This window comes from Pelobates fuscus, chromosome 2 (genome assembly GCF_036172605.1).
Source record: "Pelobates fuscus isolate aPelFus1 chromosome 2, aPelFus1.pri, whole genome shotgun sequence".
NCBI lineage: Eukaryota > Metazoa > Chordata > Amphibia > Anura > Pelobatidae > Pelobates > Pelobates fuscus.
Window position 1 is genome coordinate 316,034,702 of NC_086318.1, and position 24,970 is coordinate 316,059,671.

The 24,970-nt window shown below is 46.0% G+C and overlaps 1 protein-coding gene across 1 annotated transcript in view; it reads right to left on the reverse strand.

Annotated features, from left to right (window-relative positions):
* FIG4 (FIG4 phosphoinositide 5-phosphatase) overlaps positions 1–24,970 on the reverse strand; it is a 493,827-nt gene that overhangs the window by 374,935 nt on the left and 93,922 nt on the right. Inside the window, exons 5-7 of the mRNA XM_063443525.1 lie at positions 17,431–17,587; positions 16,561–16,611; positions 2,067–2,218 (exon numbers count right to left, since the gene is read on the reverse strand). Coding sequence (XP_063299595.1) covers positions 2,067–2,218; positions 16,561–16,611; positions 17,431–17,587 — 360 coding nt within the window. The remainder of the gene's footprint in view (positions 1–2,066; positions 2,219–16,560; positions 16,612–17,430; positions 17,588–24,970) is intronic.

A 24,970-nucleotide genomic window follows, 5' to 3' on the forward strand; every position in this document is an offset into this window, starting at 1 on the left:
CCACCGGGAATGGCTCCTGGAGATTTTAGGAATCTGGAGGGACTAGGGTTAAGGCGGATTCACCAACTTTACCGCCACGGACAGATAATCCTGTTTGACGACCTTAGACGGGACTCCCACTTAACACCATCAGACTTCTTTCGCTACCTTCAGATTCGAGACTTCGCCAAAAAACCCCATATAAAGGGAGCTGCGCAAACAGGGATGACATTCTATGAAAAGCTGTGCCGAGAAGGATCCGTCCCTAAGGGTATGATCACACTCTTGTACGCCCACCTTAGCTCGGAGAACAAAGAATGGGGACGTCTGACCTACGCCGACCAGTGGGAGGCAGATCTGGGAGAGGTTCTGGAGGGGGTGGAATGGCAGGATATATGGGAGGCTAATAAGAACTCCTCCGTCTGCGTCACTCTCCAAGAACAATCATGGAAGACTATGTTCCGTTGGTATACCACCCCTGTCAAACTATATAAGATGCACAAACTGGATACCGATGATTGCTGGAGGGGATGTGGTAACCAAGGTACATACCTCCACATGTGGTGGGATTGTCCAAAACTACGTAGCTTCTGGAAGGCAGTAGAGGACTTACTGACTCAGACCTTCCACAAACCCCTACTACTGGATCCATGGGTGTACTTACTGAATAGACCCATTGACGGGTGGACCAAACGGGAGCAGACATTGGTACATAAACTAACCCTCGGGGCTAGACGTACTATCGCGACAGCATGGCTCTCCCCGGAAGGTCCAGAGATCTCAGGCGTGATCTCACGGATCCGAGACTGCCGACTGATGGACGACCTGACGGCACGGGTGAAGGGTACGACAGAGAAGTTCATAAAACTCTGGGAGCCCTGGGATAATAGCGTAGCAGGATCTGCGTAAACGGATTATGATCACCAGGAGGATGGGGCATGGGGGTTCTCGGGCTCTCCCACTGCCGGTCGCGTGGCGCCCCTGGTTGGTTGCCCCGCACTCGCTGCGTCCCGGTTCCAGCACCTCACCTCTTTTTCTCTTCTCTTCTTCTGATCTTTTACTTCTCTCTCTCCTATAACCACCCCGGATTTCTCATCATCGGGTTTCGGGGGTAGGCTTTCTTTTTTTATTGAAGGTCTCATCCTTCTTGGTTCCTCAATTTGCCTGTATACCCAACATCTCCTCAGATACGATCGGTGCGATAGGGGAATGCGGAGATACCATATTCTCTGGATGCCTTTTTCCTGCCAGACACCTTGTGGGATAATGGGTAATTCCCCGAGTCATATACACTTCCTCCAACTAGAGGCAGCTGACTGTGACGACCTGTACGGGGAAGCTCGGGATGGTTTGGCTATGGCTATTAGGTGACCTCTTGTATCACTAATGTGGTTTCACGCTAACCGGACACGTTACCTTACATTCCTGGCCCTTTATTCGAATAGATGATGGAAGACAACAGCCAAAAAGTACAGCATAAATCCAAATCCCCGATGGGGATCCGGCGCCACGGAAACTAGGGATAAGCGTGTCTGGGGGACAGCTGTCGTTAAGACTGTTTTCCACAGACCGATCTCTTCCACTGAGGCTTATAAGCAGGACACACAATAGCACCGTTCTTATTATGACACCCTCGGGCAAAAGTGAGGAATTTTGATACTTATGCTATATACACTATTAAAAACCCCCGATGGGGGGCAGGTTGAATAGAATTATCAAGGTGGCTTGTGCTACATGCTGTTGTTGCATTGTCGCATTTACGAAACTGTTTGTGTATATTTTGGCTTCTGCGCAAGCCTCCAAGCTGTATGAATCTTGCCTTACCCATCGTGTGCAAAAATAAAGAATTTAAAAAAAAAAAGAGACTAATAGATGCAATATGTGTCACACAGGCAGTGAGGCAATCAAGGTTTGACATATCCCAATATCCCAAAATTGTTGCATGTTTTTATAAAAATAAAGACTTAACAGAAACTGAAAAATATTAGCTGAACAAGAGCACGAATATTATAACCAGCCAAGTTAACTCTTTCGGTGTCAGAATCCTATACCAGTTTTCAGTAAAGAGTTAAATGAAATATACTCACAGCTGCCTCCATGGTTACTTAACTCTTCATCCTCAAATATATCAAAACCTTCCTGCCGTGTCTGAGTTGCTGTCTCAGTCTTTAACATCTCAGTTGGAGTTGTCAAGATGGTAAGATTGTATTGCAGTGAGTGACTTAAATCATAACTATAGCTGGAATTGAAAAGATAGAAAAATGTTACAAAATGAGGGGGGACCATAATAGCAATGTCAGCCTTACCTACTGTCGGTCAGTAAGGATCTTTAACAATTACAGTTGTGGGCATCTTATTTTCTGTGCAAGATACCAACACGAATAGCCATACAACCAAGGATATGTAATTTAAGAATTAAACATGTGCATTTCAAAAACATTTTCAGTGGAGGTACCCCTGTGTGTCCGAAATAAAATCCTAAGTACCTCTATATGGTACAAGCGCAAGTATTTTGAGAGCTATAGGCATAAATCCTGTTTGCCACCGCCTCATATATTCCACGTATCCTTTCAATCTTTTACCATCATTTGTGTTTTTCTATTTTCTCTCTGTGCTCATGTGTCTGTACTCTATGCTATTTTACTGCCAGTCTGTCATTTTCATCCTTACAAGTATGTCCACCAGTCTGAGTGTACCGAAGGTTATGTATGGAGGCTCCTGCCCATGGTGTTGTGGTGACACTATTGTGTTGGTTATGTAGGAAGGTTGTTCACGTTCTGAGTTGAGATACTTGCGTGGAGGAAATGTGCATGCTTTGTGTATGGGAAACTTGTGTCGGGTGATGTGTTCATTGTAGGTGTGTCATATGTGTGTGGGAAGGCTTTGTTTGATTGTGTGTTATATATGTTGGAATAATACGGTGTTTGTGTTTATGAGGTTGTGTGAGAGGGCAGTGATCCCTGGTGGTCTAGAGTTTGGACACTAACTCCTCCTTTCCAGTTCAGCATCAATTAATGATGGTAACCTGGCAGCAAGGCTCTATGTCATTCAGTGAGCACCAAGACCTCAAGTGGTCTCTTTGAGACTATCTAAATGAAATTGCAGAATGTATTTTTGTATTTTGTCAGAAGCACCTCTAGTGGGTGTCTGAGTGACAGTCACTAGTGGCGTTAAACCCTGCAAAGAAAACATTGCAGTTCTGTTCCCAGCTGGCGGAGGAACATAGCACCCAGAGCACTTTGAGATCAAGTAGTCTGGGTTCCAATAGTGTCCTTTTAAATTGGCGTTAAGCACCATAAGCCCCATAACTACTACAGCTCATTATAATGGTTATGGTGCTATGAGTCTTTAAGAGTTGTTCATGGTTTTCTGTCAAACTGTTTGGAGCAGCTTGATGAAAAAAACAACTTTTCATGGCATCAACAGTCCACTTTCTGATAATACAACTGGCTAACTAAAAATTAAATAAAAAACATGTAGTATCACAACGACCAATCGGGATTTGTCAGGGGTCGCCAGGGCTCAGACAACACCCGAAAAGTCCTTAATATACTGGCCACAATGGAAAGGAGTTCTGTCGGGGGCCTCCTCCTAGCACTGGATGCGGAGAAGGCCTTCGACAGACTCAACTAGACATACATGCAACAGGTGCTCCACAAATATGGATTCCCTACAGAATTTATCAGAGGAATTATGGCACTATACACAACGCCAGCAGCCAAAGTGGCCCACGGCGGTTTCCTATCTGACACCTTCACTATTTCAAACGGAACACGCCAGGGATGCCCTCTTTCCCCTATCCTATACATTCTATCCCTTTAACCATTGGCCCAGAAAATACGTGATGACCCCAAGATACAAGGCATCAAACTTGCGGGCCGTGAATATAAACTGGCGCTATTCACCGATGATATTTTAGTAACGTTAGGAAACCCCCAGACGTCAGTATTACCTCTTATGGAAACCCTGAAAACATTCAGAGACATATCACATTACCGCCTAAACCAGGATAAAACCCAAGCTCTCCCCATTATACTCCCCTCACCCATCAAATCTAAGCTGAAAGAAAAAAAAACCTTTGACTGGAAACAATCATCACGGACTTATCTTATCTTATTTGACAAAACTAAAACACTAGACTTCCTATGGACACCAAGAAAGCACAGACCGAATAAGCCAGATCTGTTGCCAACCACAAAACTGACTGCCCAGACCTGGACAATGTTTTTAGACAAACTGGGAGCCAAGGACACATTGCACCCTAACGCACCATTAACGGCACTAAAGGCTATATCACCAGATATGTGTATCCAGATAAAGTCAAGAGCGGGAATCACGCATATTCACCAATTATTGCAACCCCAAGGGGTGATGACCTTCACAGACATGCAACAGAAATGGGACTTACCAGCCGACACTATTTTCACATATTTACAATTGAAGGGACTCATCACTACACATGCATGTAGCCAACATTCCACTCCCAATCAAGCATCCCCACCTGCGAAGGCAATAATAGAAAGATACTGGAAAGGCCCTATGAAACAAAAAAGCATCTCCCTGTGTTACAAAGCTTGGGATAACGCCATGCCTAACACTACACCGCACTGCAAAATATTGTGGGAGGCGGACTGTGCCATCCAAATCACCGACGAAGAATGGATACTTGCATTAAATTATCTATCTAGATGGACAAAATGCTACACCCACATAGAAGCACACAGAAGACTGCTCTATAGATGGTACTTAGCCCCAAGTAAACTTCACAAAATATACCCCAACACGTCCCCCATCTGCTGGAGATGCTCGGCAGCAGAAGGCACATACATACATATATGGTGGGAATGCCCTGACATCCAACCCCTATGGAGAGAGGTACATAACACACTACGTGCCCTCAAAATCCCAGATATTAAGAACACCCCAGAGAGCAATCTACTTATGCGGTTCCCTTCACAATTTGAAAACTCACACAAACAACTGAGTGCAATCACCATTCTAGCAGCCCGCAACTTACTGGCTTTACAATGGAAATCCACAACATGCCCAACCACAGCCCAATTATGGGACAAAATACAACAATACTACATATATGAATGTGTGACCATCCCAGGCACAAGTATTTCCCACAACATGGTCTCCATGGGTAACCCTACATGACAACAACCAGTAAAGAGCTTATAAATCCACAAAAATGATCTTTATACCACTCCGCTATACACATAAACACAACATATAGAACGGCAGCAGAATGCATGTCAATACCCATCAACTGACACAGTAAATGGAACACGTTGCCTAACGTAGGTTGAGCATTTGGTGTACTACAAACACAGAGAGTGGAATGGACACAAATGAATAACTGAATAAAAGATTCTGGTATACCTAATGTAATGCCCAGGGGAGAGGGAGTCTGACTAACACTAGGTCGCTCAAAACTGGAAAATAGGGATTCACTAAAACCTATAAATAAAGAAAGCACTCTGCTGTAGTATGCAGATACCAGGAGCTAACCTGTGATATTGGCTAAGTGTGATAAAAGGTGCAAGAATAGAGATATAAAAATGCGTGCTATGCCTTTAAGAAAACCAAAATGGTATACGCTGCAGATCTAAATGCAAAGATAGAAATAAAATCGAAGGAGTAAAAAGTATAGGATAATAGTAAAAACAGAAGATGAGTCAGATAACTATTCATGATATCCGAATGTATGTGATGCCTAATATCGCCAAACAACTTATATGAAACCTAAAGCTGCATGTTACCTAACTGTATATTGTACCTACCACCACCCATGTAGTTGATGTTACTTGTATTGTTACAATGCTTTGCAATAACCACTGTTGAATCCTGTGACAATGACGAAAACTAATACAAATTATATTGAAAAAAACATGTAGTATAATGTTGTCGGGTCTGTGATTTGGGTTGTAAAGTGCTTCTATGTCTGTGCCATACTTCACGTGAATCTTTGAATTCATAAGATTTAAAGATAGAATTACTAAAAATCTGTGAATTACCCCTCGGTGACTGTGTCATGGCTGGGGTCAGGTAGATGGAAGAGATATGCAGGAGCAAACCAGCTGGTTGGCACTACACTTCAGGTATTTCACTGGATTGGAGTTTAGCACTTCTTGACAATAAAGCCAGACCCAATTTGCCGCTCTGTTTCCTGCATGGCACTAATGGAATCTGGGTTGGCTTTTTCCTACATATGCATATTGGTATGCCTTGCAAAAAAAATGATAGGCCCCAAGTCCATCACTAACTTTCGCCAGCTTTCGGGCCACATACCTTTAATCACACCTTGTTTCACTTTCAGATTTTATTCCACCTATTGTCTCTTCTGAGCCAACACTGCTTAATCTGCTCCTTGACACAGTTTTTTTTTTGTCGGTGTAAAACAAGGCTTTGCCTCCTTGTTATATTTCTGTGATTTATACAATGATGATGGGGGGAAAAAAAAAAATCGCTATTCCTTACTCCTTTAAGGGCTTTGTAAATGGAGGAGGACCTCAGTAAAACTCTCAAAAAAAAGCACAGTAGAAAAAAATTGTGATCCCCACCCATAAATGTTCCTCACCCAAGCGCTTCCAGTAAACATCCCACAAATTATTTAGCTGGTGGTGTCATACCCCAAAGTTGCTAAATGCATATTCTATTTTAGATATCTTGAGTGCAGTGGAGGAGCTGCCCAAGATACAGGGGAGAAAGAATGAAAAAGACAGGAAGATTAGGAAGGATGAAGGGGTTGCGGGACAACAATTGGGTTAATGTATAATGAGTAATTCTGGGGCAATGTACTAATCAACATGCATAATCCAACTGGGCATCCCTGGCACCATAACCACTACAGCGAGCTATAGCAGTTATGGTGCTTGGATCGTGCCTTTAAATAATAAGGTAGCATACAGATAATTTAGGATGAGTGTTGCCCAGGTTACAAAGTCTTGCTGGAACATGACATGTCAGATATGAAGAGCTTTTAAAAATTGCATTTGCTTATTCTAGGAAGTGAAAGCTTTCTTCACGAAACAATCTTTTTTTACAATAATGCCTGTGAAGAGGCTAGACGGTACGCAAGGATATTCCAGCTGTGTGAATAAAGATAGTGGACACCTTTCACACTTTAAATGAAATAGGGTATGTGTCCCCTGGCAAGCAAGGATTATAACACGATCATGGTGAGAAGTTAAATATCAGCTGTGCTATAGTGTAAACCAAACATTTTATATGTGTCTTGTGCTAACTAATATAATTTATTATTTATAATAATTGAATGTAAAAAGTTAAAATAAATTTTGAAAGGTTAAAATTGATATATAGAAAGATACCCATGTACTTAAATTATAAGGTTACAAATAGAACAATTGAGATTTTTTTCTCTTTTGAAAAGATAAATCAGTTTAATACCAGTAACAAAGAAAAAATGACAAAGCATTTTGCAGACAACTTCCTCATTAAAGGGACACTATAGTCACCTGAACAACTTCAGCTTAATGAGGTTGTTCAGGTGAGTGCTACAGCTACCCGGAGCCTTTTTCTTGTAAGCACTGTATTTTCTGAGAAAATGCAGTGTTTACATTGGAAGCTTGGAACACCTCTTGTTGCAGTCAATCAGACGGCCACCAGAGGGACTTCCGAGTTCAGAGGCCCTAAAAAGGCCTCTCGTCCGATGCATTCTGGGTGAATGCATCAGACGGGCTATCAGCACACAAAGCACTGTGAACGCGCTTTGTGTGCTGATAGCCTGTCAGCACTGCTGCGGGCGTGGCTTCAGCTGACAGCTTCAGCTTCAGCTGACAGCTGAAGCCCGAACCCACAGGGAGCTGACTGTCCACAATAGTGGTTGAAGGGGGGGTGGGGGGGGAGACCTACTCTCCTTCCCCCCCCCGGCCCCCACCGCTGTGCGGCGGGTGGGGGCCCTAAAATTATCAATAAGGGGGGGACCTACTGTCCCCCCCCCGGCCCCCACCCCTGAGCGGCGGGTGGGGGCCCTAAAATTATCAATAAGGGGGGGACCTACTGTCCCCCCCCGGCCCCCACCCCTGTGCGGCGGGTGGGGGCCCTAAAATTATCAATAAGGGGGACCTACTGTCCCCCCCCGGCCCCCACCCCTGTGCGGCGGGTGGGGGCCCTAAAATTATCAATAAGGGGGGGGACCTACTGTCCCCCCCCCGGCCCCCACCCCTGAGCGGCGGGTGGGGGCCCTAAAATTATCAATAAGGGGGGGACCTACTGTCCCCCCCCGGCCCCCACCCCTGTGCGGCGGGTGGGGGCCCTAAAATTATCAATAAGGGGGACCTACTGTCCCCCCCCCCCGGCCCCCACCCCTGTGCGGCGGGTGGGGGCCCTAAAATTAAAATTATCAATAAGGGGGGGACCTATTGTCCCCCCCCGGCCCCCACCCCTGAGCGGTGGGTGGGGGCCCTAAAATTATCGATAAGGGGGGGGGCCTACTGTCCCCCCCGGCCCCCACCCCTGTGCGGCGGGTGGGGGCCCTAAAATTATCAATAAGGGGGGGACCTACTGTCCCCCCCCGGCCCCCACCCCTGTGCGGCGGGTGGGGGCCCTAAAATTATCAATAAGGGGGGGACCTACTGTCCCCCCCGGCCCCCACCCCTGAGCGGTGGGTGGGGGCCCTAAATACAAAGGGGGGGGGGGACCCTAGTTAACCCTCCCCCCCCCCCCAAAAAAAAATTATCTCCCTACCTACCCCCCTCACCCTAAAAATAATGAGGGGGGGAACATTAACTAAAAACCTGTAAAAAAATAAAAAAATAAAAAGAGATAAAAAAAACTTACCATTCGATGTTTTCTTTCTTCTAAAATCTTCTTTCTTCAGCCCAAAAAAGGCCAAATAAAAATCCATAATAACCGACGCAATTAAAAAAAAAAAAAAAAAAAAAACGAGCGCAAAAAAAATAATCCATCTTCACCCATGGAGGGCTCCGCGCAGACTGAGCTCCGCAGGGTGGGCAAGGCTTATAAAGCCTTGCCCCGCCCTGCAATTAGGCTAAGAACACTCTGATTGGTGGGTTTAAACCAATCAGAGTGCTCTTTGTCATTTTACAAGCGTGGGAAAGTTCTTTCGAATTTTCCCACGCTTGTAAAATGACACAGAGCACTGTGATTGGATGGATTTCAAGCCATCCAATCACAGTGCTCTGTGTCATTTTACAAGCGTGGGAAAGTTCTTTGGAATTTTCCCACGCTTGTAAAATGACACAGAGCACTGTGATTGGATGGCTTGAAACCCATCCAATCACAGTGCTCTGTGTCATTTTACAAGCGTGGGGAAATTCCAAAGAACTTTCCCACGCTTGTAAAATGACACAGAGCACTCTGATTGGCTCAAACCCACCAATCAGAGTGTTCTTAGCCTAATTGCAGGGCGGGGCAAGGCTTTCTAAGCCTTCCCCACCCTGCGGAGCTCAGTCTGCGCGGAGCCCTCCATGGGTGAAGATGGATTATTTTTTTTTGCGCTCGTTTTTTTTTTTTTTTTTTTTAATTGCGTCGGTTATTATGGATTTTTATTTGGCCTTTTTTGGGGCTGAAGAAAGGAGATTTTAGAAGAAAGAAAACATCGAATGGTAAGTTGATTTTATCTCATTTTTTCTTTTTTACAGGTTTTTAGTTAATGGTCCCCCCTCATTATTTTTAGGGTGAGGGGGGTAGGTAGGGAGATATTTTTTTTGGGGGGGGGGGAGGGTTAACTAGGGTCCCCCCCCCCTTTGTATTTAGGGCCCCCACCCACCGCTCAGGGGTGGGGGCCGGGGGGGACAGTAGGTCCCCCCCTTATTGATCATTTTAGGGCCCCCACCCACCGGTCCCCCCCTTATTGATAATTTTAGGGCCCCCACCCGCCGCACAGGGGTGGGGGCCGGGGGGGGACAGTAGGTCCCCCCCTTATTGATAATTGTAGGGCCCCCACCCGCCGCTCAGGGGTGGGGGCCGGGGGGGGGGGACAGTAGGTCCCCCCCCTCATTGATAATTTTAGGGCCCCCACCCGCCGCACAGGGGTGGGGGCCGGGGGGGACAGTAGGTCCCCCCCTTATTGATAATTTTAGGGCCCCCACCCGCCGCTCAGGGGTGGGGGCCGGGGGGGGCAGTAGGTCCCCCCCCTCATTGATCATTTTAGGGCCCCCACCCGCCGCACAGGGGTGGGGGCCGGGGGGGGACAGTAGGTCCCCCCCCTTATTGATAATTTTAGAAAGCGAGCTGAGCTGTCAGTCAGACAGCTCAGCTCGCGAACGCGCATTCCGCGCACATGCGCGGTAAAGCGCTCAGGTTCTTCATAGGGCGGCATTCAATGCCGCTCTATGAAGAACGCGATTGGTCCAGCGCGAAGCCGTCCCATTCAGCCTCCTTGGGGCTGAAGAAAGGAGATTTTAGAAGAAAGAAAACATCGAATGGTAAGTTGATTTTATCTCATTTTTTCTTTTTTACAGGTTTTTAGTTAATGCTCCCCCCTCATTATTTTTAGGGTGAGGGGGGTAGGTAGGGAGATATTTTTTTTTGGGGGGGGGGAGGGTTAACTAGGGTCCCCCCCCCCTTTGTATTTAGGGCCCCCACCCACCGCTCAGGGGTGGGGGCCGGGGGGGACAGTAGGTCCCCCCCTTATTGATCATTTTAGGGCCCCCACCCACCGGTCCCCCCCTTATTGATAATTTTAGGGCCCCCACCCGCCGCACAGGGGTGGGGGCCGGGGGGGGACAGTAGGTCCCCCCCTTATTGATAATTGTAGGGCCCCCACCCGCCGCTCAGGGGTGGGGGCCGGGGGGGGGGGACAGTAGGTCCCCCCCCTCATTGATAATTTTAGGGCCCCCACCCGCCGCACAGGGGTGGGGGCCGGGGGGGACAGTAGGTCCCCCCCTTATTGATAATTGTAGGGCCCCCACCCGCCGCTCAGGGGTGGGGGCCGGGGGGGGGACAGTAGGTCCCCCCCCTCATTGATAATTTTAGGGCCCCCACCCGCCGCACAGGGGTGGGGGCCGGGGGGGACAGTAGGTCCCCCCCTTATTGATAATTGTAGGGCCCCCACCCGCCGCTCAGGGGTGGGGGCCGGGGGGGGGACAGTAGGTCCCCCCCCTCATTGATAATTTTAGGGCCCCCACCCGCCGCACAGGGGTGGGGGCCGGGGGGGACAGTAGGTCCCCCCCTTATTGATAATTGTAGGGCCCCCACCCGCCGCACAGGGGTGGGGGCCGGGGGGGGACAGTAGGTCCCCCCCTTATTGATCATTTTAGGGCCCCCACCCACCGCTCAGGGGTGGGGGCCGGGGGGGGACAATAGGTCCCCCCCTTATTGATAATTTTAGGGCCCCCACCCGCCGCACAGGGGTGGGGGCCGGGGGGGGACAGTAGGTCCCCCCCTTATTGATAATTTTAGGGCCCCCACCCGCCGCTCAGGGGTGGGGGCCGGGGGGGGGCAGTAGGTCCCCCCCCTCATTGATCATTTTAGGGCCCCCACCCGCCGCACAGGGGTGGGGGCCGGGGGGGGACAGTAGGTCCCCCCCCTTATTGATAATTTTAGAAAGCGAGCTGAGCTGTCAGTCAGACAGCTCAGCTCGCGAACGCGCATTCCGCGCACATGCGCGGTAAAGCGCTCAGGTTCTTCATAGGGCGGCATTCAATGCCGCTCTATGAAGAACGCGATTGGTCCAGCGCGAAGCCGTCCCATTGGGCCCCGCGATTTCGTCATTTTGACGAAAAAGGGGGCGCGGCCTAGCGGGGAGCTCGGCGCTGGAACGGAGGTAAGTTTTTAATATAAAAACACCGATTTTTTTTTTTTAATTAATGAAAGTTCATATAAAAGCAAGAAGGAAGGCTGGGGGACCTGTCTTTCTTGCTTTTATATGGTGACTATAGAGTCCCTTTAACAGCCTAGTACTAAGTAGCTGGTTACAAGTGGCTAGCAGGTGTTACAGCAGGAGTTGGAAACTGGCAGGAGGAACAGCAAGCATCATACCAGAACTTAGTAACAGGGTATATTCACAAATGTTTAGCTGCATAATGCTTTCCTTATATATTTTTTTCTCCTCCTCCTATCTGCCCTTTTTCTATATCTCACTGTATTTCCTTATTACAATAATAACCCCAAAATTATCTATATATTACCCACCCTCCCCTATGGTGGATCATGAATTGATTGGCGATGAAATCATTCGAATTCTCCAGTAATGCCAGACCTCCAGTTATGCCCACTCCTACAATTCTCACTCACAATCCTACTACTGCTTGCTGCTGTCGACATCTCTCCAATCCCTGTCCCTGTAACTCTTCCCATACATACTGCAGTAAAATCCCTAAGGCACGCAATTCTGACAATCACATTTCCATTAACCTATAGCGCTCACGCACGGTCTTTATTTGTAATCTCTGTAACGCTTGCTCCGTGTGTAATACACTCATAGCCATTCCTGGTCTATTTGTTTCCAGCTTATTGCAACCTTTTAGCAATTACGGAAACCTGGCTGTCTTCTTCTGACACGGCTTCCATTGCTGTTTTCACACATGGTTGCCTCTACTTTAGATGTACACCTAGGTCAGGCAAGAAACATGGTTGCAGTGTTGGGATGCTACTCTCCTCCTCCTGCAGTACTTGTTTCTGCTCGTTCTCCTTTTTTGAAGTCCACTGTATTTTCATGTTCTCTATGCTCTCTTTTTCAGAGTGGCAGTCCTCTGTCGCCCTCCTGAACCAACTTCCAAGTTCCCTGACAAATTTGCCACCTGGCTACCACACTTTCGCTCTCCAAATGTAACATTACTAATACCTGGAGACTTCAACATCTATATTGAAACCCATCTGCCCCTAAACATATTTCACTCACATCCTCCTTTGGTCTTTTTTTAATCTACAGTATCTCCTAATCACTGTAAAGGACACTGTTGACCAGGCATTTTCCTACTTCCCTGATCTCGCAACAGCTCATTACAACACTTTCTCAGCTGTACTAGGCACTCTTGCTCCTCCCCAACTGCACAAATCCCCACGTCATCAGTTACAGCCCTGGCACTCCCTGCAAACGCTACTTACAAAAATGCTCCCACACTGCTGAGCATGTTTGGAGGAAATCCCACTGACACCGATTTCATCCACTAGACCTTATGTGTGCTACGACTGTATAATACTACATATGTTGCTCAGGTTTGTCGTCTGAGTACAGAAATACCCCCGTATGTACCTTTGCCAGGTATATGTGGATGTTGAAGGGGCACATTTGAGACGCAGCCATTCAGTTTTTTTTCTAACTTTGAAGTTTTACGCTGTGTCCATGTTCCATTTTTGAGTAGTTTAGCTGGTTGGTTATTCAAACTGGTTATGTAACTTACACCCACCCAAGCTAGTTAAATATATAATTTTAATATATTTAAATTCATTAATAAAATAAATATAGCCCCTTAGGGTTACAAAAAATAAAAGTTGACCCTTAGGGTTAAAAAAATAAAAAATAACAGATGACAGTAAAATGTAGTCCCTGCCAACTGATCACTTAGTTAGTCTGCAGTCTATGTTTCTCAACCTATACCCACTCTGGAGGCTTGGTATATGTACCCGATGTCAAGTCCAAAAGGTAGCTGCAGCTGAACACTTTAGTGCTGTGAGTCAGTCAGACGGGAGTATGTGCAATGAACTCCGGTTCCCTGAGGGAATGCAAAGCCAGAAGGGAACCCCAGGTGCACACATTCTCCGCTGTTCAGCATTACACGAGGCTTGAGAGTCATTTTGCGCAAAATATTTCCTTGGTTCTTGTACTCTTGAGGATAGAGGATATCTCCCCACTCTGATAGGCGTCATCAGACTTGATCTAGAAACTCACAAGAGTCTCCATTTTGAGGTGAGTAAGGCCTCAGCCTCGATCTTTGCACTCCAACATCAACCTCCTGCCGTTGCCAAAACTGTTCACACAGTTGCTCAAAGAGGACCACAAATCCGCTTAATGGCTGAGTCTGTGTGGAAAAGCCTTCAGGTGCCGTGGTACAGGCAGCCACCGTGTTGGGCAATAAAGGGTTGATGATATTTGTGGTTCCAGACCCAAGCACAGGGGCCAGTTATGGTAAAGCCAATAAAAAGGCAATGCTGTAGAGGACCGGGATGACCCCCACCAGTCCTAAAGTGGGAGGGGACTTGCAGGACATGACAGGAGATTGTCCGCTTTGCCCACCTAGCATCAACTTCCAGACAGCAGGGATTTAAACCGGGCTATTTCTGTCCAGACTCCAAATCTAACCAGTCAAAGGCACACAGAGTCCATTAGAGGGGCAGTTGAAATGATTTAAGTAGATAGTATTGCCAAATTCGGGGTTAATGCCCTTAATTCAATGCTCACAAACTGAATTTTTACCAAGAGCAAAAGTCATGCAAAGCTAGAGTACATTCATGACACACTATTCTCTTGTTCTGAGTTGGATGGTGTGTTCTTGTATTGTATTCCAACAGTGCACATGTTAGGCAGCAGGGGTGCAGAAGTTGTCACTCACATAATGGGTGACATTGCTCGCACGCCCATTAAAGCATTCAAACCGGTGAAACTGCTCTGTGATGAGTAAAATCCATACATTTTCCATACTCACAAATCTTCATTGTGTTGATTTTATTAAAGAGAAATGTACACAGACTTAAATCAAGGCAGCAGGTCGCCTAAATAGTGTGAGTTGCAGAAAATCTAAAATATTTTTTCCATTAGCAAGTACTTTTGTGTGTGTGTGTGTGAGAGAGTGAGTGAGTGAGTGTGTATGTGTGTGTAGAAAAATCATTATAAAATGCCCTGTTAATTTTCTTTTTTAGCAACCTGCAGATTTTGTATTTTGTAACAATCTGCAAAACAAATGTCTCTACACATATCTTGCATGTCAAAAGACAGTGTGCAGCTAAATCTGTCATAATGAAAACACATGAACAGGGGTTGCCATAAGCAGGTACAGCGAGTACATGGGCAATGGGCCCTGCTGAGCACTGGAGCCTGCATGTGCTCTGTAACCCTATGCAGTCCAGCTTGCTCTCCTATGGCAGCACTAAGAGGTAATGATATTATGTTACTTCCTACCAGAGCTCAAATGAAGCCACAGGAATGAACAGAGCAGCTCATAGCACAGCCCAAGTAAGTACCGTATTTATCGGCGTATAACACGCACTTTTTTCCCCTGAAAATAGGGGAAAAATCGTGGGTGCGTGTTATACGCCGATATCCCATAATTACTTACCTGTCCTGAAGCGTGGGCCGGCTTCACAGCGCGCACCGCGGTACAGGAACTTTAATTTAAGGTTCCGGTTTCCGGCGGGACTGAAAGGAAGTGTGCACACTATTGTGCACACTTCCTTTCAGTCCCGCCGGAAACCGGAACCTTAAATTAAAGTTCCTGTACCGCGGTGCGCGCTGTGAAGCCGGCCCACGCTTCAGGGCAGGTAAGTAATTATGGGAGGGGGAGGAAAGTACACTATGGGAGGGGAGGGGGAGGAAAGTACACTATGGGAGGGGAGGGGGAGGAAAGTACACTATGGGAGGGGAGGGGGAGGAAAGTACACTATGGGAGGGTAATGGGGGAAGTACACTATGGGAGGGGGAGGAAAGTACACTATGGGAGGGGAGGGGGGGGAAAGTACACTATGGGAGGGGAGGGGGGGGTAGTACACTATGGGAGGGGAGGAGGGGGAAATACTATGGGAGGGGAGGGGGGGAGAATACTATGGGAGGGGAGGGGGGGAGAATACTATGGGAGGGGAGGGGGGAGAACACTATGGGAGGGGGGGAGAATACTATGGGAGGGGGGGAGAATACTATGGGAGGGGGGGAGAATACTATGGGAGGGGGGAGAATACTATGGGAGGAGGGGGGAGAATACTATGGGAGGAGGGGGGAGAATACTATGGGAGGAGGGGGGAGAATACTATGGGAGGAGGGGGGGAATACTATGGGAGGAGGGGGGGAATACTATGGGAGGAGGGGGGGAATACTATGGGAGGAGGGGGGGAATACTATGGGAGGAGGGGGGGAATACTATGGGAGGAGGGGGGAATACTATGGGAGGGGGGGAGAATACTATGGAAAGGGGGGGGACACTATGGGATGAGGGGGGAATACTATGGCATGAGGGGGGGGAATACTATGGCATGAGGGGGGAAATTTCCTGGAATTTCTTTCTAAAAATGAGGTGCGTGTTATACGCCTGTGCGTGTTATACGCCGATAAATACGGTAAATTCATCACAGCGACAGTACGAGGCCACTGCCTTGGCATGACTACTGTATTTCCCAAGTGTGGAAAACAGACACCGTAGCACAGGATAAAATACATTTTTATTTGTTTACCTGTTAAGTGCTTTAAGCAATTATTCACAACTCTCTATCGACCACAAACAGAAGTAACTGAGCTCTTTAACCCCTTAAGGACCAAACTTCTGGAATAAAAGGGAATCATGACATGCCACACATGTCATGTGTCCTTAAGGGGTTAAAGAAGAGAACATTGTATGACAGAAGCAATAAGTTAACAGGTAGAAAACAAAACACAATGTCTATTTTGGAATCGTGCATAGACTTGATAGTATGATATTATAGTATTAAACTTATATGATATACCTGAAATAGAAGTTACTGGACAGATCCACATTTTGAAAAATTCTCAAATACCTAGACATGGAAACAAAAAGAATAATCGAGTAAATAAAAATGACTAGAGGATAATGTAGGCAAGACACCAGTGTGTTACTAGCATGTGTAATGTCTTTTAGATTAACTGTATCACACAGGCAATTCGTTTCGAAGATAGATAGGCAGACAGACAGACAATTTTAGTATTACAGTTGGCAATAACAAATTAAAGGACCACTATAGTGCCAGGAAAACATACTCGTTTTCCTGGCACTATAGGGTCTCTAGGTCCCCCCCACCCTCAGGGCCCCCCTCCCGCCGGGCTCTAGGGGGAGGAAGGGGCGGGGAACTCTCCTCCTCTCCTCCTCCTCCATATCGACGTCACCAGCTTAATGCGCATGCGCGGCAAGAGTCGCGCGCGCATTCAGCCAGTCTCATAGGAAAGCATTCTCAATGCTTTCCTATAGACGCTGGCGTCTTCTCACTGTGAAAATCACAGTGAGAAGCGCGGAAGCGCCTCTAGCGGCTGTCAATGAGACAGCCACTAGAGGCGGGATTAACACATAGGTAAACATAGCAGATTCTCTGAAACTGCTATGTTTACAGCAGAAAGGGTTACTCCTAGATGGACCTGGCACCCAGACCACTTCATTAAGCTGAAGGGGTCTGGGTGCCTTTAGTGGTCCTTTAAGGTGGAGATGTCTTTATTGTCCCGAAAAGGTTCTATCAGGTAGTCTTATTATTTCCAAGTACTTGAAGGCAGCTTCTTTCAAGGGGTTTTAATGGTTTACAGACTTTTTCTGGTTAATCTAAAACAGAACTTACAACTGTATGATCTAAATATTCCACATTTATTACCTTGCTTCATCTGGGTGAGTAACACGAACTGAATCATTAGGAATATAGATCATGCTAGTGTCTTCTATTTTGTATATTGCGTGTCCACCAATATCAGCCATTTTCCTTCTCTTTGTGATTAGTACAATGTAATAACCTTCTAAAAACTGTACAAATCCTACAAAGAAAAGAAAAAAAAAATAAGTAAAATAAATATTTATATATAAAGAGCAACAAAATGTTAAGAACCAATACAAAAAGCACCTACATGCACTGATTGTCTTGTCATACATTACAACATGACCGCTATTTATAGGCTACAGGGATTGTTTAGTGTTACTAAGCAAGTACTGATTAATAAGTGTAATGATGAATGGAAATTGAGATACTGGTGCATATTGAACTGGCATACAAACAGTAAGTCAATGGAGAGGACAAAGAGTTTATGCAAAAGCATGCATGCGCTAAAGCACTATAATTAACATTTATAAGGCGTAGGTATTCACAATGTGAGAGATCTCACTTCTTTTCATATTCACAGCTGGACTAGATTTGTTTGAATAACTTGAAATGTTGATTTGATATGTTTCTTTTCCCCTATAAACTTTAGATTTTATATATTGGTAACATTTTTTAACTCAAGGAAACGTGACCTGTAAAATAAAATAATTTACAAAGTAATGAGGTTAACAGTTATTATGGGAGCACTCTAACCACCAAAACAACTTTGCCTTAACCCCTTAAGGACACATGACATGCGTGACATGTCATGATTCCCTTTTATTCCAGAAGTTTAAGGGATACTATAGGCAGCAAAACAACTCTCACTTACCAACGCAAATTTGGTGTATATATCATGCCTCTGAAGTCTCACTGCTCAATTGTCATTGTATTTGTTATTTTATAGTATGATTTTTATTTTTTTTACCTCTTATTTGAACAAAGTTTCCTTTTCATTTATATTTTAGTATGCATTATATTCTACTCATCTACACTGAAACCAGTTTATGAATCTGTGTTTAAGACCCTTATGCAATGGTACCGTACTTCCACATTTCTTCATTGAATATCTCCTATTATCCCAAATATGCGCCCTGGGTGCAGAGAGGCCCTAAGAACATATACACATCTCTGGTGGAGTTGTCCTAAATTGAATCATTATTGGAAACCATCCAACAGGCTGGAATATGGCATCCAACCAGGATCAGAGTTGGTTCTATTACACCACACAGATCTCCATTTAAAAAAAAAAAAAATAATAATAATAATAAAAAAATATATATATATATATATATATATATATATATACACACAGAAAAAGTATGTGAACCCTTTGGAATGATATGGATTTCAGCACAAATTGGTCATAAAATGTGATCTGATCATCTTCTAAATCACAACAATAGACTAGGCATGTGCATGGGAAAAAAATTTGGTTCGGTTCGGCATTGCGAAATTCTGGATTTTCACAATTCGGGACTTCGGCAATTCGGCACTTCAAGACTTCGGAACTTCAGCAACTTCGGGGCTTCGGCACCTCGGGACTTCTCTTGCAGCCGCTTGGTAGATAACTCCCTAATTCCCATGGTATCAGGGAGTTATCTACCAAAAGGCTGACAGACCTAAATTGGTCTTTCAGCCAAATTTACTAATACTAAATAAAAATTACTTACTATTAGTAAATTTTGCCCCTACTCACTATACCGCGGGCAGGGGCATGTCTAGTAAACAGTGAGCAGCCTGTGACTGCTCACTGTTTAAAAAAAACAACATAGTGCCCCCCCCCTAACCCCCACCCCTGAGCGGCGGGTGGGGGCCCTAAATACTAATAGGGGGGGGCAAAATATTAATAAGGGGAGGGACCTAATGTCCTTCCCCCTGGCCCCCATCCCTGAGCGGCGGGTGGGGGCCCTAAACAAGAACAGGCGGGGGGGGCCTAATGTCTCTGACAGGTAAATGAAGAGACCGACAGGTAAGTCTCTACATTTACCTGTCACAGCACTCAGTCTGCGCGGAGCCCTCCATGGGTGAAGATGGATTTATTTATTTTTTCGCTCTTTTTGTTGTTGTTTTTTTTAATTGCATCGGTTATTATGGATTTTTATTTGCCCTTTTTTGGGGCTGAAAAAAGAAGATTTTAGAAGAAAGAAAACATTGAATGGCAAGTTTTTTTTTTTTACAGGTTCTTAGTTAAAGGTCCCCCCCTCATTATTTTAAGGGTGAGAGGGGTAGGTAGGGGGATCATTTTTATTGGGGGGGGATGGGGTGACTAGGGGTTTGGGGACCCCTAGTCACCTGGGGGACAGGGGACATTTTTTAGGGCCCCCACCCGCCGCTCAAGGGTGGGGGCCAGGGGGGAGGACCTTAGGTCCCCCTCCTTATTAGTATTTAGGGCCCCCACCCGACGCTGACGGGTGGGGGACAGGGGGGAGGACACTAGCCCCCCCTTATTTTACTGTAGGGCCCCTACCCACCGCTCAGGGGTGGGGGCCGGACATTAGGTTCCCCCCCTTATTCTGATTTAGAGAATCAGGGGTGGGGGCCAGGGGGGGAGGACATTAGGTCCCCCCTTATTCTGATTTAGGGCCCCCACCCACTGCTCAGGGGTGGGGGCCAGGGGGGAGGACATTAGGTCCCCCCCCTTATTCTGATTTAGGGCCCCCACCCACTGCTCAGGGGTGGGGGCCGAAGGAGGACAATAGGTCCCCCCCTTATTCTGATTTAGGGCCCCCACCCACCACTCGGGGGTGGGGGCCCGGGGGGAGGACAATAGGCCCCCCCATTATTTTACATTAGGGCCCATCGCTCAGGGGTGGGGGCCGGGGGGGCTTGCTTTTTTTTTGGTTACAGTGAGCAGCCACAGGCTGCTCACTGTTTAATAGACATGCCCCTACTCGCGCTATAGCGAGTAGGGGCATAATTTACTAATACTAAGTAATCTTTACTTAGTATTAGTAAATTTGTCTGAAAGACCAATTTAGGTCTTTCAGCCTTTTAGTAGATAGCTCCCTAATACCGTGGGAATTAGGGAGTTATCTACTTATTCATTCCTGTCATTAAACTGACTGGCCAAGTAACTTACATTTTATATGAATGTATGTTACTTGATTGTTGTAAGTGTTGCAAATGCTTACAGGTGAATCCTGGCTATGTTTGTATACTTTTTATTTAAAATTGTATACAATGTAACATTCTTCTTCTTTCACTGGGTAAGTATATTAGTACTTAGGCAATACTGTGCTTTGGCACTTCGGACATTCGGAAGTACCCGAATGTCCGAATTGTCCGAAATTCGTCCGAATTCCTATTCGGACCGAAACGAATTGCACATGTCTACAATAGACAATCACAGTATGCTTAAACTAATAACACACAAAGAATGAAATGTTGCCATGTTTTTATTGAACACACCATGTAAACATTCACAGTGCAGGTGGAAAAAGTATGTGAACCCTTGGATTTAATAACTGGTTGAACCTCTTTTGGCAGCAATTACTTCAACCAAACGTTTCCTGTAGTTGCAGATCAGACGTGCACAACGGTCAGGAGTAATTCTTGACCATTCCTCTTTACAGAACTGTTTCAGTTCAGCAATATTCTTGGGATGTCTGGTAGGAATCGCTTTCTTGAGGTCATGCCACAGCATCTCAATCGGGTCGAGGTCAGGACTCTGACTGGGCCACTTCAGAAGGCGTATTTTCTTCTGTTTAAGCCATTCTGTTGTTGATTTACTTCTATGCTTTGGGTCATTGTCCTGTTGCAACACCCATCTTCTGTTGAGCTTCAGCTGGTAGACAGATGGCCTTAAGTTCTCCTGCAAAATGTCTTGATAAACTTGGGAATTCATTTTTCCTTCGATGAAAGCAATCTGTCCAGGCCCTGACGCAGCAAAGCAGCCCCAAACCATGATGCCCCCACCACCAGTTGGGATGAGGTTTCATGTTGGCGTGCTGTGCCTCTTTTTCGCCACACATAGTGTTGTGTGTTTCTTCCAAACAACTCAACTTTGGTTTCATCTGTCCACAAAATATTTTGCCAGTACTGCTGTGGAACATCCAGGTGCTCTTGTGCAAACTGTAAACGTGCAGCAATGTTTTGTTTGGACAGCAGTGGCTTCCTCTGTGGTATCCTCCCATGAAATCCATTCTTGTTTAGTGTTTTACGTATTGTAGATTCGCTAACAGGGATGTTAGCATTTGCCAGTGACTTTTGTAAGTCTTTAGCTGACACTCTAGGATTCTTCTTCACCTCATTGAGCAGTCTGCGCTGTGCTCTTTCAGTCATCTTTACAGGAAGGGGAAGCGGAGGGAAAGCCAGTACTGCCACTATACAAAGAAAAAAGGAATTTACGGTAAGTAAAATTACTGTTTTTCCCTTGTATAGTGGCAGTACTCACAAGTGGGATATAGCAAGATCCCTGCAACAAAATAAAGGGTGGGGACTCAGCAGGCCACAGCTTGCAGCACCTTACGCCCAAAAGCAGCCTCAGATGATGAGAATATGTCCAGCCTATAATGCTTGATAAGGGTATGTAATGAAGACCAAGTAGCCGCTTTGCAGATGTCTTCAGGTGATGCTGCTGCTCTTTCAGCCCAGGAGGTCGCCATAGCCCTAATGAAATGAGCCTTTAATGGGAATCTAAGAGGAATCCCTTTGGAGTGATAGGCCAACCTGATGGTATTTGTCAGCTATCTAACGAACGAGGGTCCGGAGAGAGCACAACCCTTATATTTGCCTTGAAAGTAGACAAAGAGATGATCTGAGGATCTAAACCACTGAGACTTCCGAAGGTAGATCTTCAGGGATCTCCTAACATCCAGGAGATGCCACTTTCTTTCCAGATCTGATGTAGGTGATTGACAAAAGGCCGGCAGAATAATAGGCTGGTTAATCGCAGCACTTGATATAACCTTGGGCAAAAAAGAAGGCCTGGGATGCAGTACCACTTTTTCTTGATGAAATATGGTGAACTCCGGAGAAGAAGATAGAGCTCGGATCTCACCTATTCTCCTAGCGGAGGTGATAGCCACCAGGAAGGCCGTCTTGAAGGTAAGCAGCTTGATGGGGACTTTAAGTAATGGTTCAAACGGTGGCTCACAAAGGGCTTGAAGAACCAGAGACAAATCCCAGGTAGGAAAAGGAACCAGCTTGGGAGGCCTCTTCAACCGTATGGACTTAATAAACCTTTGTACAAGCATGTTTGAGGCAATGTCACGAACCAGGAAGTGACTGAGAGCTGAAATCTGGCCTTTGAGCGTAGATATCCCTAGGCCGGCTTCAAACCCATCTTGCAAAAAAGAAAGAATTTCCGGGACTGAGGCTTTGGCAGGATCCGAACCCCGAAGTGAACACCAGGTTCTGAACTTCATCCAAACCCTGAAATAGATTTTCGAAGTGGACAGGCGGACAGAGGACAGCAAAACGTTACATAAATGGTCAGAAAGACCATGACCTTGAAGGATCATCCTTGCAGCAACCATGCCGTCAGGTGAAACATCCCCAGGGTTTCTACGGGAAGAGTCACATTCTCTAAAATGTGAGAAGAGACTGTGAGATGCCAACGTGAGATGGTCATGTTTTCTACTTCTGAAAACAAAGTTCTATTCGGCCAGAAGGGTAGGACTGCCAAGATTCGTGCCTTCTCCCATCTTATTTTCTGAACAATCCATGGTATAAGAGCGATAGGAGGGAAAACATAAGCCATGTCGAAGTTCCAAGGGATCGATAGACCGTCTAGGACATCTGGGTAATCTCCTGTACGGAGAGAAGCAAATCTTTGTACTTTTCTGTTTCTCCTTGTGGCCAACAAGTCTATCTCTGGCCTGCCGAAGCGAGAAACCAGCTCCAAGAAAACTTGGTTTGATAGCGCCCAGTCTTCCTGAGACCAATGGCTTCTGCTGAGGTCGTCTGCAAAAATGTTTAGAGACCCTCTGATATGGGTAGCTGATATTGCGAGAAGATTCGCTTGGGCCCAGGACATTAAGCGGTAGCAGAGATCTTGTAGTGCTTTTACCTTTGTGCCTCCTTGGTGATTCAAATAAGCCACCGTAGTGGCATTGTCCGACTGAATCCTTACTGTCTGATTGGTGATGACTGAGCTGAAGGAAACCAGAGCCTTCCAAACCGCTTTTAATTCCCTGAAATTTGAGGAAGCGCATGCCTCTTCTCTGTTCCAAAGACCTTGATGGAACTGAGAACCTAGATGGGCGCCCCAACCCGTCTGGGAGGAATCTGTGGTTATCGTAATCCACTGTTTCTGTGCAAACGATAGGCCCTTTGAGATTTTGCTTCTGTCTTTCCACCAGTTCAGTTGTCTTTTCACCCCCTCGGATAGGTCGAAGGCAGAGTCTAGATCTTCCTGTTTTCGTGTCCATTGGGAAAGCATGTCCCATTGCAATGGTTTTGATTCCGCCTTTGCCCAGGCTACTGCCAGGATTGCAGAAGTGAGGAGGCCTAGTAACCTCATAGCATCCCTGATTGAGCTTAGGTTTTTTTGCAGCTTTGATACGGCTTTTAAAATCCTCAATTGTTTCTTTATTGGTAGAAAAAGAGAGAGGGACTGTGATTCTACCCGAAGCCCCAATAATTCTAGACTCAGTGACGGAGTCAACTTGGATTTTTCCAGGTTCAGGATCCAACCGTGATCTTTTAAAACCTTCATCGCAATCTTGAGATGAAGTTTTAGCAGTTGCCTTGATTGTGCTTTCAGGAACCAATCGTCCAGGTATGGAACAATCGAGATAACTTTGAGACGTAAAACTGCTGCTATGGGTGCCAGGATCTTTGTAAAAACTCGAGGAGCTCAGGACAGGCCAAAGGGAAGAGCCTTGAATTGCAAATGGAGAATCCTTCGCTTTCTTGTTAGAACCGCAAATCTGAGAAACTTCCAGGAAGATTCTGAAACTGGTACATGGAGATAAGCATCTTTTAAATCTAACTTTGCCATGTAATCTCCCTTTTGTAAAATGTGCATTACAGACAGAATACTTTTCATACGGAACTTCTGGTACGGTATGCAGGTGTTGACTCGTTTCAGGTCTAGGATCGGCCGAAAGGATCCATCTGATTTTTGAACCAGGAAAAGGCGTGAGTAAACTCCCTGAAATTCCCAACGTTTGGGTACCTTCTCTACCACATCTTTTCTTAAAAGAAGGAGCGCTTCTGTTAGGAGAGCCTCTGTTTTTACCCTTGAAGGATAGCTTGACAGTAGGAAGGATGGACGTGGTCTTGACAAAAACTTTATCCTGTAACCTTCTGAAACGGTTCTTATAATCCACCCATATGAAGTACTCTTTTTCCATTCGTGGGCGAAGAACCAAAGGCGTCCTCCCACTCTTTTGGCGTCAAAACTTCCTCTTTTTGTCTTGCCTGTTGGATTCATGTCTAGACCACTGGCTGTTGTTCCCACCGTGTTTTTGAAACTTGCGAAACCGCCCTTGGTAACGAAAGGACTGCTGACCCTTGTACTGAAATCTTTTATATCCCTGGGTTCTTGATTCCAGAGGTAGGGCTTTCTTCGTATCCGACATCTGTTTAATAATGTCTTCTAAAGGAGTACCAA